This window comes from Lepidochelys olivacea (genome assembly GCF_965140295.1).
Source record: "Lepidochelys olivacea isolate rLepOli2 genome assembly, chromosome: 2".
Taxonomy (NCBI): domain Eukaryota; kingdom Metazoa; phylum Chordata; order Testudines; family Cheloniidae; genus Lepidochelys; species Lepidochelys olivacea.
The window spans coordinates 233,975,806-233,994,896 of record NC_140412.1 but is presented as its reverse complement, the minus strand read 5'-3'; the positions used below and the strand labels follow the sequence as shown (position 1 = coordinate 233,994,896).

Genomic DNA, 19,091 nt, shown 5'->3' with positions numbered 1-19,091 from the left:
AAAGCTTATATCTAAAAAATTCCCAGATCCAATATAAACTTGCCATTCTTTTCTCCAACAAAAATATTGTCAGTGATTAATTATACACACCAGACAAATCATTTAAAAAAACCCACCAATTATACTGGATCTGTTCTCTTTGTACACACATGTATCTCCCATTCATGGCAAATAGGGGTAAAATAGGCCTTTTACATAAAGAGTCTTCAGGTTACTTTGATAAGAGTACTATGCAAAATGTGGGAAACATTTTTCTCTACTTACCAGCTTGTGCTGGAAATGCATGTACTTGATGAGATGGGCTAGGGTTTGAAGTTATTGTTGGAAAGGGAACTGAAAGCTGTGCATTTAATAGCTGGAGGCGCTCCTTTTTAGCAGTCAGGTTCTTAATCTGTTCCTCTAACCGTCGATTTTCAACTTGAAGTTGGTGTAATGACTTCAGCATTCCCAGAACTAGAAAACAATTGATTAATAAATCTGATCTCTTTTAAGGTCACATTCAAAGTTTTTTCTTTATGAAGAATATCTCAGGATTGCACAATACGTCATGTGTTAGAATTTTAAATACTATATATATCCTTAGCATCCCTAGTTACATACTGCGGATTAATATTGCCAATTAAGATAGTGCTTAAAGTGAAAATCCACCCCAAATAATTAATGAGAATGTACTAAAATAAAAAAAAATCCTAAAATTTCTCCTTTGAAGTCAGAGGTATGCTATTTAAAATACATAAACTAATATATAACAAAGTCCCAACTGTGGATCCATGTAGATGGACCCTTACTTCCATGCAGAGACAGTTGCACCATCAGGGTCTATGTTAATTTTGAGCAAGTTTCAGTACAATGTGCTTTTTCTGTAAATGCAGCCATAAAAAAAAGAAAAAAGAAAAGAAAAACAAGATTCCTTTAATGACATGCAGGTAACAGAGCAGTTGTGGAATGCCTATTCTATTGACTTATGAAGTTTAAAATACAACTAAAAACTCTAAGAGCAGATCAAAGCTCTGAAATATATGCATTGTTTTTATGTAGTCAACTATTATTGTTTTTTTAAAAATGCAAAGGAAAAGTATGTGCAAAAGGAACTGTTCTATTGAATTCTTTGTCAAATAAATTGCAAATTTATGTGATCAATGAAAACCCTTTATTCAGGTTTATGGGGTTTTCTTTTGTTTGTTTTCATTTTGCTTTTCAATCACCATACACCTTGCCGGATGCTAAATCTTCCGGCTGCTTTCAGTGTCAATCTACAGATCACCCAGCAGGGAGCACTACGTGAGCATTGCAGTTACCACCCTTTCTTTGCAAATAAAGCGCATCATCATCTGAACAAGCACAGCTTCTACCATGCACATTTCCTCAAATTCTGATTTTGTTCCAGAACATGGATGTCCCAACTAGGGATACAGAGTAGCTGTCATGCCACAGGGATAGCCAGCCACTTTTTAAATACCAAATTATATTTGTTTAACATGACCTCTGGGCCTACGACAGACACAAGTCTACTGGTGTAGGCACATCTGGTCATTTCCCAAGGATTTAGCTTTTTATCCCTCCTCTTCAAGAACATACAAAGGAACCCTCAGAGCGCCCAAATGAGATGCAATAAGACTTAGCTAAACCTGTCCTCCAGCTATCATGTTTAAAGGATTATCCCCGCATGAATTTCCTCACAATTAGCATTTTTGTCAGGGTACCATTCATAAAAGTACCAACTAGATGGCACTTTACTCACTACCAACAATCAGAATAGCATGTTCAATAGTATATACACACAAAAAGTAACAAAATAATTATTTTTATATCTTGTATACAACTATTGAATCAATTTTTATTTATATTGATTTCTCATTGATTATGAATAAATCCAAACCAATATTATTTCCTCAGTTAAGCTTTATCTGTATTCACTTTTCAGTTATTTCATTTGGTAAACACAACTCTTGAAAAATAAATAACCCAGTACAAGAATCGAATAAGAGAGCATAAACAAAATATAAAAGCACTGTAGAACACCTGCACAACACTTGTGAAAAACAGGTAGTTTGTACTAAAAATACCAGAAATAAAGTTCTAAAGAAACATTTCAGAATATCAGCATCACACAAAATAAAGCACAATTGAGGAACCAAGCCTTAAAAATAATCAGTACAAAACAGAAGTTATAAACTATGCAGCATAAAATGGTGAACAGGTTGTTTAAAAAGACTTAGGCATTCACTGGGTGATAATTATTTATAACACTGCCCAACAAACAAAAAAAGCCAGTAACAACAGAAAACGTGAATACTTACTGTCACTAGGGGTGCCCTGTTCTAGCAAAAATTGCTGGCCTTCACTCCACTGCCTCTCCAAAAGCTGTTCAATGCTGGCAGCTACCGGGGGCAAATTTTCCACACTGCTGTTCACTGACTGATCATAGCGAATCTGTAAGCTGCTTACAGGAGATCTGTTGAAAACATAGTAATTTACACATTTAAAGGAAGGAGGGAAATGTATTTAGCAAAGGGCCCATAAAGTTTCTTACCTTGTGCTAGCCCCTAGCACCTACATAATCCAGAGCTTCCAACACTAAGCTTCTCAAAGCCACTAGGAACTCTGAGCTCTCATCACCCAGGTTTTAACGGAAAACAGCAGTTTGGGAATTTGTGCACAGAAAACAGATACATTAGTTTAGCTCCACTAGCAGTTTATGTCTAACAGACAGCTATTATTGATTTCAGAGCACATATTGCTAGAGCAGGAAATAGGTGCTCAGTATAGTAATAAATTATAAATCAAATATCTAAACATCTAGACAATGGTGAAATGCAAAATATGAAACCTGATTAAAATCATTACTATTATTATATTCTCCCATAGTACATAGGTCACATGTAATTTTGATGTGAGTTGTGCCAAAAAGCCCCATAAAGAGAAATTTTTGAATAGAGAGTGACTGAGTAGAAAAAACGGTTACTAACATTTCCATAATTGTTTTTCTTCGAGAAATGTTGCACATGTCCATTCCAATGTAGGTGTATGCGTGCCTCAAGCACAGATGCCAGAATTTTTTCTCCCTAGTGGCATCTGTCAGGTCAGCTCCAGAGTCCTCTGGCGCCACATGCTCATAGTGCCAGTATAAATGGCCCTGGCGACCCCGCTCCCTTTCAGCTTCTTCTTACCAACTGCCTCTGATAAGTGGGGACAGAGCGTGGGTTTTGGAATGGACATGTGCAACACATCTCAAAGTACAACCGTTATGGAAAAATTAGTAACCATTTTTTCTTCTTTGGGTGCTTGCACATGTCCATTCCAAGGTAGGTGACTCACAAGCAGTTGTACAGGAGAGGGGTTCAGAGTTCAAGGGCAGGCTGACTGCAAGACTGCTCGGCCAAAGCTGGCGTTGTCTCTAGCCTGCTGGGTAATGGCATAGTACATTGCAAATGGTGGCCTGATGACCAGGTGCTGCCTTGCAGATGTCCTGAATCAGGACTTACGCTAGCAAAGCGGCGGAGGAGGCTTGAGACCTTGTGGAGTGAGCCATCAGATTAGCTAGGAGCAAGATGCCCATGAGTTCATAAAATGCCTGGATGCAAGACGTAATCCAGGATGAGATTCTCTGTGGAGAGATGGGGAGACCCTTCATTCTTTATGCTATCATTATGAACAGTTGAGCAGATCTGTGGATGGTCTGATCCTTTGTATGTAGAAAGCCTGCCTGACATCCAAAGAGTGAAGGCACTGTTCCTCCCTATTCACATGCGGTTTAGGATAGAATAACGGCAGAAAGACTGCTTGATTGCTTAGGAACTTTGAGAGGAATGATGGATGTGGTTGTAACTGGACTTTGTCCTTGAAGAAGACCATATATGGGGGCTCTGATGTGAGTGCCCAGATCTCTGAGAATCTTCTGGCCACTAGATAGGCGTAACATTGAGCATGTTGTTAGCAGCTTAAATGGGGGCTCTGTAACCTTTGACAGGAGAAGGCTCAGGTCCCAGGGAGGGATGGGATCTCTAATCTATTAGGTGAAACAGAACCTCTTCCATGGCTCCTACCTGAAGGAAGGATTGGACTTCTTGTTCCAACATTCGCTTGTGAGAAGGGTCCCTGAAGAGGGATGGGGAGGGTGGGGTGGGAAAGTGGGGTAGACAACAATTGGATGGTGCAATCCAGTTCTATTGTGCTGAGAACGTAGCAATCTGAAGTAATCCGAGTCCAGGGAGTGGAAGTGGCAGCTGGAGAACAAAGGGGTAACTGGATTGGGGGGAGGGATAGCTCGGTGGTTTGACCATTGGCCTGCTAAACCCAGGGTTGCAAGTTCAATCCTTGAGAGGGCCATTTAAGGATCTGGAGCAAAAATTGGGGATTGGTCCTGCTTTGAGCAGGAGGTTGGACTAGATGACCTCCCAAGGTCCCTTCCAACCCTAATATTCTATGATTCTATGATCCAATGTAGAGGGGACAGCAATGCCGACCTATGAGTGTCTCGTCAAAACGAGTGCTTCAAAGATCCTGAGTGTCTGAGGCCAGACGGCACAGGAGCAGCCAAGGAGGATGGATCTGCGCCTGAATCCTCTGCTCTTCCTCCTCTACTGATCCTGTCTGGGTGGCTGTGAAAAGTAATGGTCAGTCTGCTGGAGCCTGTAGTACTTTCTTGACCCTGCTGATATGCACCAGGGACTGGCTCTTCTCTTGATGCTTAATGATGCTGCTTCTTAGGCACTGAGGAAGATCATCGGTGCCACAAATCCCGAGCTGTGGGAGGAGTGCGCCACACCAAGGCTGAGGTGCTCGGTGCCGAGTCCAAGTGCGGCTCCAAGGCAGGTCTTAAGGTTGCCTCCATATAGAGGACCTTTAGTCTTGCCACTTAGTCCTTTTTGTTTCAGGATTTGAGGTCCCTACAAATTTGGCAGCAGTATTTCTTATGGGATTTCCCAAGGCACTTAAGACAGCTTGAGTGCAGGTCACTCAAAGGCACAGACTTACCACTGGAGGCCCAGGGCTTGACACCCAGCCACTGAGGCATGCCCCGACACCAGGGAAGAACATGATCCCACTAGCTAAGCATGGAGGCATCCAGAACTAAGTACTAAAAACTACTAAAATGACTAAACTAATTCCTGTCAAGCTGTAATACTATTTACACTAAGAACTGCAGAAAAATCACTAGGAGAAGGAATGCCTGAGCAAAGTGGTCCCAACAGATACCACTGATGGAAAAAAATTCTGGCAACTGTACTCCGGGTGTGCACACCCCTACGGTGGCATGGACATGTGCAAGCACCTGAAGTAGTAATATTACTTTATAAAAATATCCCCAAAACATTAGCTTTGCACTCAAAAGTCAAAAAATAACAAAGTTAAAGTTTCAGAGGGGTAGCTGTGTTACTCTGTATCCACAAAAACGTGCCACCAGAATCTTCGGAGTCTTTAAGGTGCCAAGTTAAAGTTGCCTATCCAACCTTAACTCTGCCACCTTTGTGCATATGCATTCATATACTGCTCCAGCTGCCCTTGGATCAACGCCATGGGCTGCCCACCTGCTGCTGCTGCTATGGCCGCTCCCGCGACCACTGCTCATGTGGTCTCCGGGGCCAGCCACACTGGTCACTGCTCAGGTAATCCCCAGGATCAGCTACCCAGTGCTGCCTGAGCAGTGGCCGGTGTGGCTGGCCTCATGGGCCGCTCCAGTAGCGACCAGTCCAGCAGGCTGTAGAACCACTGCAGAAATCACAGAGGTCACAGAAAATCACGTAATCCATGACTTACCCGACCTCCGTGACCAACATAATCATAATTGACTCACTGTTTCCTTGTTCTCTCCCTGTCTGTCTATATCTACCTGTTGTCTTTTGGTCTACACTCTTTTTCAGTGACAAATTTGTTGTTATATATTTGTACAGAGTCTATAATAGCGGGACTGTGATCCTTGATTGAGAGTTGCTGTCACACCACAAATAAGTAATACCTGAGCGCCTGATCCAGAACCCATTGGAGGCAACGGAAAGATGCCCGTTAACTTCAGTTGGCTTTGGATCTGGCTCTGAATGAGACAGAGGGCCACATAGGGAAAAATGGGGATAAGAAGAACTATTGAGCAGCTGTTCTGTTCATTGAGTACGGTCCACCTTGTAGACTGTGGGTGAAGCCTCAAAAAGGGATTAAGGGGTCCATAGACCTTGTACTGGCTGTCTTCAGAGTGGTGAAATTCATTCTGAATGAAATGGGTCCAGTGGAAAGATTAGGATATGATTATGTATTAAGACAGTATATGAATGCATATGCACAAAGGTGGCAGAGTTAAGGTTGGATAGGCAACTTTAACCTGGCACCTTAAAGACTCCGAAGATTCTGGTGGCACATTTTTGTGGATACAGAGTAACACAGCTACCTCTCTGAAACTTTAACTTTGTTATTTTTTGCCTTTTGAGTGCAAAGCTAATGTTTTTAGGATTTTTTTATAAAGTAATATTACTATTTCAGGTCCTTGCACATGTCCATGCCACCGTAGGGGTGTGCACACCCGGAGTACAGTTGCCAGAATTTTTTTTTCCATCAGTGGTATCCGTTGGGACCACTTTGCTCAGGCATTCCTTCTCCTAGTGATTTTTCTGCAGTTCTTAGTGTAAATAGTATTACAGCTTGACAGGAATTAGTTTAGTCATTTTAGTAGTTCTTAGTACTTAGTTCTGGATGCCTCCATGCTTAGCAAGTGGGGTCATGTGCTTCCCTGGTGCCGGGGCATGCCTCAGTGGCTGGGTGTCAAGACCTGGGCCTTGTCAGCCCCTGGCAGGTGGTGCTGCTGGCCCCCCAGCAAAGATTTAGTCAGGGGTATTTATAGTACAAGTCATAGACAGGTCATGGACTGTGAATTTTTGTTTACTGCCTGTGACCTGTCCATGACTAACTACAAATACCCGTGACTAAATTGTAGCCTTAATTATAATTAATGTAATAAAGCAGTGGTCACAGCACAGTAGATGCCTAACAACTATCAAATGCTTTAGTAGGTATTACAGCACAGGTGATTTTGATTTAGAGAAAGAAAATACAGTAACTTTGCAGATTTTTATGGGTTATTCCTCCTACACATAAAGGACGATATGAGAGAAAGCGCAAAGGAGCTTACTGAAAAATTTGACAAATGGATAAAGATTGGCATCACTAGCAAAGCAGAGGCAGAGATTGACGGTTCAACAGCATATAAGTGATATGCAGGTCAAAGATAGGTGAAGAATGGACTTAAATGTCACCACAAAGTACTTGTCTTTATGTGGTTGAAGTGATGAATAAGGAAGAGAACTCTTGCAGAATCATTTTGAACTGATTTACACTTCATTCAAATCTGCATTATAATTAGAAACTTCTATTCTTTCTGTATAGGCTTTTCTAACGCAGTCAACATTATAACAACAGATTGTCTTATGAGGATTACTTAATCCTCACAACACCCCTGCGAGGTCAGGAAGTATACTCTCTGTATTTTACAGTTGTAGAACTAAAGCAAAAAGATTAAACAACTTGCCCAAGGGTTACACAGGAAGTCTGTAGCAAAGTCAAGAACAGAATCTAAATAGTCTGTATTCCAGTCCACTGCCTTAGCTATGAAGTGATCTTTTCCAGTGCCCCCTTGTTTTATTCACTACAAGGGAACAAGTCACTTACAATACATTAGTATTTGATCCCATAATAAAGGATTATATGTACAAGAGGGGAGAGTTACAGTTGGGCAGACAAGTTACTCTCATTTCCTGATATCCGAGTGCTTCACTTTCAATCTCAACATTCTTGTGAAGTGACTTTTGTGTAGAATTTTCTAATTAAAATTAAAAAACCCAAGAAATTCCACCATGTTCAACTATTTGCTAGACAGAATTAGAATGCTCTGTATAGTGTGTTATATATGCAGTCAATGAAACAGAAGCCCTTGCCTCATTTCAGGCATACATTTTTGTACCATGTTTCCTTCAATATTTACCTCCTACGTATTGCAGAGTCAGCATGTAACTGTGTAAATTCTTGGCCTCACTATTGTATTAACATATTGATTTGCATTTATATAGGGATGTACATACATATTTAAAAACAGGTACGATACACTGTATGTTATTTTGAATGTTTTGGGGTATATTAGTTAAATAATATTTGAGGCATGCTTGGCAAAAGTAGCGCTTCCCATTCAAAACTGAAATCATTTATATACACACACACTATATACGCCAACATTTATATTATACATGAAGTATGGGTGTATGTGTGTGTGTGAGATTAGATATCTAATACAATTATTGTAGAGCAGTATAAAACTATTATTAGCATCAGCTGGAATGGCTGCACAATTCACAAGTGAGTTATGTAGGTCATACCAAATGAGTGCCAATAAAATCTTCAAACCACTCCACTTTAGTAAACCATATATATTATATATATATAAAAAAAATAAAGAATATTTTTGAGTTTTAAGTCTATTTTTGTACCCCACCTCCTGTAAGTAGGTGGTCTAGTTACAATAAGCCCAACTGTACAGGGTTCAGAAAGAAAAAAAATAAAACTAATAAATGTAAAAAAACCAACCCAAAACAACCCTGTAAAAGTGTCTTAAAATAGCTTGTCTAATATATAAAAATCCTACAACTTTAAATTCTGATGTTCCAAGACTTTCAGGCCTAACTATTGTCTGTCCTACATATAAGATTATTTTATTTTTTTGGGGGGGGTGGAGGGGGGCGAAGAGAATCTCCATATTTCAAAGAATGAAGCAAACATTTCTGTGTCTTTTCTTTTTTTAATGGCAAATGTATGAAGTTGCTCAGATTTGAACATTACAAGAGAGATGCAGAGATGGATTAGTGGGCAGAGGTTATATTAGGCAGTCAAAGGTGCAAGGTATGTGTGACACTGTCTGGAATTTATATTATATTTATAATTTACATTTATAATATTGATACCAGTATTACAAAGAATCTTACATGATATGCCATGTAACGTATCAGTGGAAAAATTATGATTGGCTAAATATGATAATCATGTTTATATGTATGTATCATCTTTGTACTTTATAAATATATGTTTGTATTTCAAACTTGTGCTATGTGTCTGGGTAATACCCCCAGACAGATTGGGATCAGCACTATCCAACCTGCTTGATGGCTTATCAAAGGCAATCAGCTATACAATGAACCCATTGAGAGAAGCCAGGGACTTCACCTATGAATCAGCAGGACATGTAGGGGACATGCTGGGTGGACAGGGGACTCCCATGTACTGTAAGTTTGTGTTTGGGACAAACAAAATACATGTCACATGGCAACAGACATAAAAAGCCACCTGCATTTTGTCTTCAATCCTGCTTCTTACCTCTGGAGCAACTTCTCTACAAACTGAAGCACTGAACAAAGGACTGACAGACCCATCCAAGCTTTGGGGATGTTCTAGAAGGCCTCTACAAGCCAGCAAACCCACCAATGCTGCTAAGAACCTGACGTATGGACTCTGAAGTTAGTAACTCATTGCTCTGACCATTTACCAACTCTTTTCTTTTCTTTTTTCTAATAAACCTTTGGTTTTAGATACCAAGCTGGCAGCGTGGTATTTTAGGTAAGACCCAAACTAGTATTGATCTGATAATGTGGCTGGCCCTTTTGGGATCAGAAGAACATTTTGTATAGTGAGCAGAGTTTTTAAATAACTTCTCGTTTTACTGGACCTACATGCTAATTGGGAGCCAGAAAACTGGCATGAAATGGGGGGGGGGGGGCTGTGTGATTTCTTTTTTCAGCTTCTTGATAACCAGTATGGGGGATCAGGAGCACAGTTTGTGACTGGCTGGTGAATCTAACTTCAGTGTTAACCTCCAGTTTTGGGAAAATCTGCTCTCCTTTTTGCAACCTGCCCTGATTTTGGCATTTCAGTCTGGGCTATTCTAGGCCCCACAGGTCACAGTATAGTCTTTTTTTATATTGTAGATAGGGCTGGTGGCACTGTCCATCATTAATGCTGCCTGACGCTTCCTATTGTAAGACCCAGTTTTCAAGCGCTTATAACTTTGCCAAACTTTGATTTCAGGGTGTCTGCCTCAGGCTGATTTTTTTTTTAATAAAATTTCAGCCAAAATGATTCAGCCATTTACAAGAACGAGGCTAGAGAAAAATACATTGTTTTGCCCATGTTTAAAAATTCTAGTGATCTTTTCCTTGAACAGCTCTAGTGTCCCCATGTCCACCAATATATAACATATACATTAAATTATAACCTAATATAGCTTTGTTAATTATGGACTTCTACAACAATCTCAGACTGTAATGAAATACAGTGTTACAATACTATAAAACAGTAACTGAAATTCTTTGGAGGCCTATTGTCAGAGTTACTGGATGTCCAGCTGAGGCAGGAGCAGAGGCAGGCTGGAGACAAGGCAGGCTAGCATGGAAACAGGTACGGCTAAGCAGGAGCAAGAGCAAGGGCAGCCTGTTGAAATTATTGGCAATTGAAGTGTTCCTGGCCAGAGTAGTGTTGTAGAGAAGACTGGAAAGACTGCTTCCCTTAGGAGCCTATGTATGTGCCCAGGGATCACCTCTTGGGTCCTCTTGGGATAGGCTGAACCCGCTTGAGTGGTGTGAGGACTATCACAAGACCTGCAGGTGATTACCCCTGTTGACTTATCATATACTCTGGGCTCAGAGATGATACATCAGGCTTAAGCAGAGGTACCTGAGGCTCAGGCAGGCCCAGAGCTATCCTATCGAGCAATCTAATCCTATCGAGCAATCCTATCGAGCAATCCTGATGCCAATGCCCAAGCAAGGCATACAACAGCATCCTTAAAATACCCTACTTCAAATAGGCCACATATGCAAAATAATCATTCTTTAAAAGTAACCATTATCACAAATAGCACTCCTATTTCACTTAAAAAACCCCAGACTATTTGAATGTTTTTCCTTAAAATTATAATTTAAAAATCAATGGCAACAATTACTAATATGTTATAGTGAAAGAATTCTATACAGAAGATTCTATTGTCAAATTTCAATAGTGGAGATCAAGTGCACTGTCTCTAGAGCAAGAAAATACAAAATTCGGATATAGTAATGTTGCCTAAGTTTTACCTCCAGTACTGTAATCTGCTGCTAGATGGGTATTTTTGGACATTTTAAAAAAAAGCATTATAGTAACAAAAATAGGTATAGAGTGGAACTAATACCACATGTGGACAGAAAATTATAAGCAGGTCCCTTTAAAGAGATTTCCATTATCTCAGTAACCTTAGGTAAAGAGATCATTTATCTTGCAAAACTAATCACATGAGTTTTAGTTAATATCAGCGTAAATTTGGCATCATTTTTCTAACTTCCTGGACATGTACATTGTCTGCATAATTCTTTAGAATCTTAACAAACATATGCACTATCGATAAAAGATAAATAAGTTTCCAAATCTTAAAATGTTTCCTTTGCCTGTACTCTCTAACGTAAATAACGCTTACCGTGGTGAGAGACTTCCTCTGGGTGAACCTCCCCTGCCAACAAGGCTGTGAGTATTATCTCCAAGATCTTGCTCTGTAATGTAATATTTCACAGCTGATAAAAAGTTACTCTTATTAGATAAGAGTTTTAAAGCTGCTGTATTTTTAAAATATATTAAACCTTAACCACTACCTGCAGTTACTACTAATGTGTAGATAGTTGAAGATTGCTGAACTGTAGCATGTAAGGCGTTGTCCTTACACATTTCTGTGGGTGTACCAGGCCATGGATTATGTTCAGTTCTTTCATTCCTTTCTGTTTTACAGCACAGAAGCATGGTTTGCATTTGCAGTGCCCTCCCCTCAGCCACTTTTAATTTCTACGGTGAAAGTAATGAATCACAGCTGTGGACAGCTAATCTGTATGCTTATCACAGCAAATCCTGATGCTTTCTTTTTTTTAAACACTTTTCATCCCAAGACAACTCATAAAATATATAATGCCTAAAACCTACCATCGTCTAACAATTACATATTGGTTTAAAGATTTACTGAACATTTTATTGAAGTGCTTACTTTATAAATTGCTACTGTTTATAAGCAAGAGCAAAGAAAAGACTTTTGCTAAAATGTATTAAAACAAACAAACAAAAACCCTCATTAAATAAATATAAAGAAATGTTTTGCTTGGAAGGACTCAAAAAGGTTATTTTCCCTATGGCCTCTCAGTAAAATAACCCTATCTGCCCCCTTCAAGGTTTCCCTCCCCCTTTTCTGAGTCAAATGACCTCTGACCTCTTAGAGGGCAAAGACATGACTGATCCATTCTTGGTAAACTGCTAAACTCATTCCCTTCCCCCAAACAGGCATGACTACTATGACATGTCAACAAATCCTTAAGGATGGAATGAAACAAAGCAAATCCAGCAGCTCATTAAAACTGGTCTCTTCTGCGATGTTACAAAATGTCAATTGGTAAATATTCACAGGATTATTAAACACTGTAGAAGTTCTCTAACAGGATCTTTCTGCCACACAAAGTTGTGTGCAATGCAATTTCATGAATTATGCAAATAAAGGTTTAAACTATTCAAGACAAAACCCAGTGCTGTTACTTTCTTTGCAAAGAACTAAGAGAACTGACCACATCAATCACACAAAAGTCACAGGAGACATTGTTGCATTCCTGCCTGCTGATGGCTCTGCTTAAACATTTACATTTCAGACAGTAAAAAATGCATAGCTATTTTGCAGTACAACAAAGAATTTACTTCCAACATGAAAGAACCATATACAGTCATTTAGGAGCCAAATTCCCAACCAAGAGATCACGAATAAAATTAGCGGTCATATTTTAAATAGTTAAAATCAGGAAAGCAGATGCTTTGAACAGTTCTAGCAAGCTTACCTGCTTGACTGTTTTCAGACTGAGCTATAAGTGCTGCCATTGCTGAATTAGGGTTCAGCCTATTACCATACATGTGGGATGGAGGCAAACTGAGGGAAGATCCAGGTAGGGTGTTTGCCTGTAAGACAACAATTAAAACTACAATTTTAAAAAAGTCTGGAAGAAAAATTCTTAATTTATTTTAAGGACACTTCCTCATGAATCAAAATTAATTACTAGTATGTAAAATACTTAAAAGTTAATGAATATTTAAAAAGTAATTAATGATTTTCAATCAAGATTTGGGAATAAGGAAATATAATTGCAATACTTTCTGAATGTACTAAAGTGTAAATTGCTATTTTCTCTGGTATATACATTAAGCAAAAAGCTTCTATAAAAATTAAAAATGTTATTGTATGAATTGTTAGAAATGTTTGATTTGCAACTTTTAAATGATTGGCATACAACAAGTAGGATGTGTAGACTTGCTTACAATTCTTAAGTATTCAGCCAATGCCAGGACTTAGTGGCATGGTGACCATGCAGTTATCCTACTAATTATTTAATCTTATTAAACCATTTACAAAATAAGGGCAGGTAGACAACAGATGTCTCACAAATGCTTGGGTTCCTTACATCACAAGACGGCTGTGGAGGTCAAAAGGTCCACCTTCCAGCTCTATAGTTTAACTACACAGAGCCATATTTCCTTTGCTCTACTCTGTCATTAGTAAAACCTGCACACTATTTTGTTACTTCCTATTTTGATAGGCTAGGAAGCCTGGTGTTTTTTTGTTTTGTTTTGTTTTTATTTTAAAGAAAGCAAACAGCCATTACAAGTATGTTTTCTATACAATACGGGGCTCAACGAATCACAGTTTTGCCCTGACCCCATATAAGGAACTGTATTTTTGGCAGCTGGCCAGCTCTACTTACTGAAGAGCTCGTCAAAAGTTTGTATTCATTCATGTTGCTAACCACAATTCTGAAGGTCTTTGCTGGGACTTGTGCCAAACAAGCGAAAATGAACCCTTAAACAGATGAAGCTAAGGAGGCTGGCCAAAAACTTGCATAATCCAATGCAATAAAAATACCTTCCTCCCTTGGCTGTTTATACTTTCTCCCTTTCGAAGAACAGATCTGCCTTAATACTGAATTTTGGAAGCACGCTATCGCACACAAAAACAATGCTGCTGGTGCTAATAGAAGATATTTACATTAGCCTGAAAGAACACACCTTTTTAAGAATAAAAAATAGATTTTAGGTCTATGCTCTTGTGTTTACAGAAAAACAGATGCACAACCTGTGAGATTACATGAACAATAATCTTAGCATGAACCTGAATAAGAACATGCAAATACGCTTTTCAGAAGAAATGAAATGCTTATTTTTTTGAGATGTAAAAAATAAGGTGAACAGCAGGGAAGCCAAGTTGCAGGACATTTTGACATGTATAACTGCACACAAGAGACACGTACTGGTTATTACAAGAAAAATATTACACAGTGTAAACTATGTCTCTGGAAAGGATCATACACTGCCATTAAGGTTTGGCTTTTAGCCAACATATTAAACTTGATGAATGGACTTTTACAAATTCACACAACTGTTTTCAATGATGTTGTATTTACTATATACTGGTGAGAAATCTTGGCCAGTACTTGTATTCAAGTTTTTCTATTGTTGAGTATAATGTTAGAATAAACAAATATAAAATGTAGGAACAAGAAATTCTGTAAGACAATTGTCATTTTAATAGATTTTTATAGGAACATAAATCACAAACGCTCACAGGTTCACCAAGTATGGAGAATCTGGCCCTTATTTCAAGGTTTGTAGAATATTTCCATTAGAATAAATCTGCAAAAGTTAAAAGCTGTTTAAAATACTCTCAAGTCTTTTCACTTACCTGGTTATGTGAATATGTCCCTGAAATGTAGTACATTAATTTCCACTAAGTTCAGTGACACTTACTGATGGAAGCAGGCAGCACTGAACCATTCCAGCTGTTTTCCTCAATAAACACCTATAGCATGACTCCAAATCGACTAGCATTATTTGTTAGTAACTTTTTGTTTTTCCTCTTATGCAAATAATAGGAATTACAAATTTCTGGTAAACACTTTCTCTGAAGAAAACGTTAATAAACAGAAAATTAATCAAAGGCATTATCTGCTCCTATATTTAAAAAAGACAAGACCAACAAGGTAAAACACTGTATATTCCAAATTTAAGTTTAATTGAGGCAGTTGTAAATTACATTAGTGTATTTCTACCCTTTAACAGATGTGAATTATGTTTTATTAGTTTTTAATTTTTGGAAGTTCAAAGTGCTAGCATTTCAGGAGAATGAGATTTTTAAAAAAATCAAGTCCAAAAGGTACACTACTCACTTCTGCTGCAGAGATTGGATTCCCGCCCCCATTATTCTCATTCTATTTAATTCACAGCAAGGTTAATAAAACTAAAGTAAAGTAGTATGTTTAAGATCACAAATAAATGTATAATTGTGGCACAATTTCCATAATCGGCAAAAACAGAACATGTTTAGTAGACTGAAATTAACAAAAAAATTCATAAGCAGAGCTGGATGAAATTTGTTAGAATGATCTACATATCTTGAAAGGAACAGCAAGTCTCTGCTGAGAAGCTATCAAAGCGCAAAACAACACACATCAAAGAAATTAAATGTTTGCTGTGTGGGTTGACATACCAGATCGAAAAGCTTGGCATGATTTGAACAATATTTAAGAGTCTGAGGTTTTTCACAAGTGGTGGTTCGCTACCTACATTTAAATCTTTGCTTACACTTTAACTAAAAACATTTTAAGACTTCCTGTGACGTAAGCTAGAACTACAGAATTCCTAGTTTCAGAGTAGCAGCCGTGTTAGTCTGTATTCGCAAAAAGAAAAGGAGGACTTAGGGCACCTTTAGAGACAAACAAATTTATCTGAGCATAAGCTTTCGTGAGCTACAGCTCAGCTCACGAAAGCTTATGCTCAGATAAATTTGTTTGTCTCTAAAGGTGCCCTAAGTCCTCCTTTTCTTTTTGAGAATTCCTAGTGACATCACACATCTTATGCAACTCCTCAGGAAAAACTCACTTTAATAGAACTGCTCAAATAGCTGGCAGTAAAACTTAGAACTATATTCTTTTTATGAGGAAGGAAAATGTCAGGAATATGGATTTGAAAAGTATTACTATGTATATGACTTCATCTGACAGGAAAGTAAAGAAGGTATTAGAGAACTGCATTATTTAAAGGTGAAATAGGAGCTTCACATTTCACTCAGTTGAAACAGGCTATAGCCAGCATTTATTAAAAATGCGCAATCATCCTGTCAATACACATTAAGGTCACAGGATTGAAACAACCTCTAAAATGCATCACTTTTAAAGCTGTAGCATTCTTTATTTCAGCTGATTCTCTTTAACAGCCAACTTGCAACACATGTACTTGTACAAAATTCAAATAAAAAATATTTATATTTAACTAAATCTTTGTTTTTAATGCCCAGAAAACAAATCTTACTGAAAATGATTTCAACAGACAGATTTAAGCCTAATTAGAGATAAATGTATAATTTATCAAATTTTGATTTTATTTATGGAAAATTCAATAAAGGAGCAAAGCAACACAAGATGAACATAGATAATACACTATAATTCAAGGAATGGTTGATTATAATAAGAAGAAATGACCATTCTAATTGGCCTCTAATGTATTTCTCCTACAGTAAAAAGGAAAGTCACATATATTTTTAATTAAGTTTGAAAATTATTTGTACACATCAACTAAATTGAGTAAATTACACAAATACCCTGTGAAATATTTTTAAGATGTCAGCAACACTGATGTTTCTTTGGAGTAATGTACAAAAGTATTACTTTACATAAAAATGAACAGAATTTATGAACAATAAAGTTTCTAAAATTAACTAAGTATTAGATTGTAGGACTGGACATTAATTTAATTTTTCAGGAAGAAACAGTTTCTTGCCTAAAAAAAGTTACATGGAGCCAATGAAAGAAAATCAAAGGGAATAGGAGGAGCCCAATAGTTAGCTATATAAAATTTCTATCAGAAAGGTCTTGATAAGCTGAGAACCCATGAGTGTGCACATTCCCCTGTTTCTTTCAAGTTTTATGCCATGAAATATTTTCTGATAACAGGCCCCATTTCTGTCTGAGCTCCACACCAGTAAGGTTTTAATACTCAGCGTGTGATGAGAGATGAAACCAAGTGTGAACAACTTTCAGGTCCCATGAGTAGGCTGACTATTGAAGCTGTCAGGTTCAATTGCATCATTCGACATTATTCAATGCCCCAAACTGCTCCCTAATTGTTAGGGGCTTAACATATTCAAAACCATTGTTTAGGCTAATGCTGAAATGCCTACAGTTGAGTTTCCATAAAGAAGGGGGAGGGATTTAATTGTAGTTAAACCATTACTGAACTCTCCTTCATTCATGATAGGACAACAAGAATGGGCTGAACAACCAATTCCAAGACTGCTTCTTAATCACTTTATATCTAATCAATACACTTCTTCCCTTTTGATTAAAAATATAATCATTGTTAATAGTTTCATACCACAATATTTTGGTGATTCTTTAAAGCAAATGGAAGATAATTTCATTGCCTATTGCAGTCTGGAGATATTTGTCATTAAATGAGGGATGGAATTTTTCTTTAAAATAAAAATGATTTATTCTTACTTAAGTTGCCTGTGTGCCGCAAATATGAACAGCAAAATAGTATAGTATGGTATAATTTGTTATTTTTTCACATTTTTAATGTAAGTCTTGTGACAGAAAATACTCATAACCATGTCATGATGTCCTGTTTTATATGAATTATAGCAAATCATGCTGACCAGACAATACTAATCATGTTTCAGCAAACTTTCTAAAGGAAAAAAACACTACACAAAACCATGTTGTAGGATTTTTAAAACACACAGTAATTAAAAATAAAGTGCATATAAGTTTTGCCTTTTATTTGGAAGACATTGCAAAATTTCTGGTAGAAAAAGAATATTTCCATTTCAAGTACTGTAATCTAGATTTAACACTGGAAAAGAAAGGAATAATATAGGCAACAGTTTATCAAGTGTTACCCAAAACAGGAATCTTGAAACGTGTAGATGTAGGCTGATACCAGTTGAAATTTGCTTTTGGGGCTATCTGCTCTTTTCCTTTTTTTAAAAAGGTATGATAAAACAATGTATATGACCGTTATCCCTGTTGTTTTACAAATTTCAACAATAAATTCGGCATCAAATTACGATTGGCTCTCTGACAGTGTACGGGGACCAGCTATAATTTCACTAGGCAATGAACTCTCTGCTCCATGTTATTAGTGGCCTTCCCCACTTCCAGTTCTGCTAGCTCCTCACATGCTCCACACCATACCATTTAAAGGGTGGTTAAATTGCTGCTGTAGCAGCATGCACTCCCAGGAAAACCCAGAATAAATTTTGGCTGAGTCAGACAAAATTCCTTATGAGATACTTGCTGCAATACATCACTTCTGAAACTCCTCACCACAAGTGAGGGACATATTTTAAAGGCACAATCTACAACTAAACTTTCTGTAGAAAAAATGCTCAGTTCTAGTGTTTTTCTGATAGCCAGAAACACAGCTGGGATTTGAAAACCAAAATTAAAAAAAGGTTCAATGCAGTTAAATGCTTCAACATTTATTTCCTAACGTCACCATATCAACATTCCAGATGCATGCAGTGATGTAGGACATATAATAGAAAGTCTACTAAACTGCTTTTGGACTGAAACTTGTGATTCTGCTGAAAACCTAAGGCCAACACTTTGATTTGTCTTCTTTGAATTTTCACATGGTTTTCAAAATAAACCTTAAAACAATGCATCTTATTGCTTCTTCAGTGCAAGAGCCTACAGCACTACTGGTGACTGAAGGTGGGAACAGCATGAACTTCCTGCAGCAAATCCCACTTTATCCAATCACTTCTATGTCAGCAGAAAGGAACAAATCAAACACCTACTGTAGCTCTGCATCTGATGAAGTGAGCTGTAGCTCACGAAAGCTTATGCTCAAATAAATTGGTTAGTCTCTAAGGTGCTACAAGTACTCCTTTTCTTTTTGTGAATACAGACTAACACGGCTGCTACTCCGAAACCTGTAGCCTTCAGTTATTCCCTCTCTGAAAGAAATATCCTGGCCCTTACTCAGGTGCTTAAAAGCCTGGAAAGTTTTCCATCAAT

General features: G+C 37.8%; 1 protein-coding gene across 3 annotated transcripts in view; it reads right to left on the bottom strand.

Annotated features, from left to right (window-relative positions):
• The window catches only part of MLLT10 (MLLT10 histone lysine methyltransferase DOT1L cofactor), a 238,691-nt gene that overhangs the window by 11,238 nt on the left and 208,362 nt on the right, over window positions 1–19,091 (bottom strand). For 2 of the 3 annotated variants that reach the window (XM_084621830.1, XM_084621831.1), the window contains 4 exons: window positions 12,864–12,981; window positions 11,477–11,570; window positions 2,301–2,455; window positions 265–453 (listed from right to left, as the gene is read on the bottom strand). In XM_084621830.1, the coding sequence (XP_084477956.1) occupies window positions 265–453; window positions 2,301–2,455; window positions 11,477–11,570; window positions 12,864–12,981 (556 nt within the window). The remainder of the gene's footprint in view (window positions 1–264; window positions 454–2,300; window positions 2,456–11,476; window positions 11,571–12,863; window positions 12,982–19,091) is intronic. The other variant, XM_084621832.1, reaches the window with a different exon arrangement.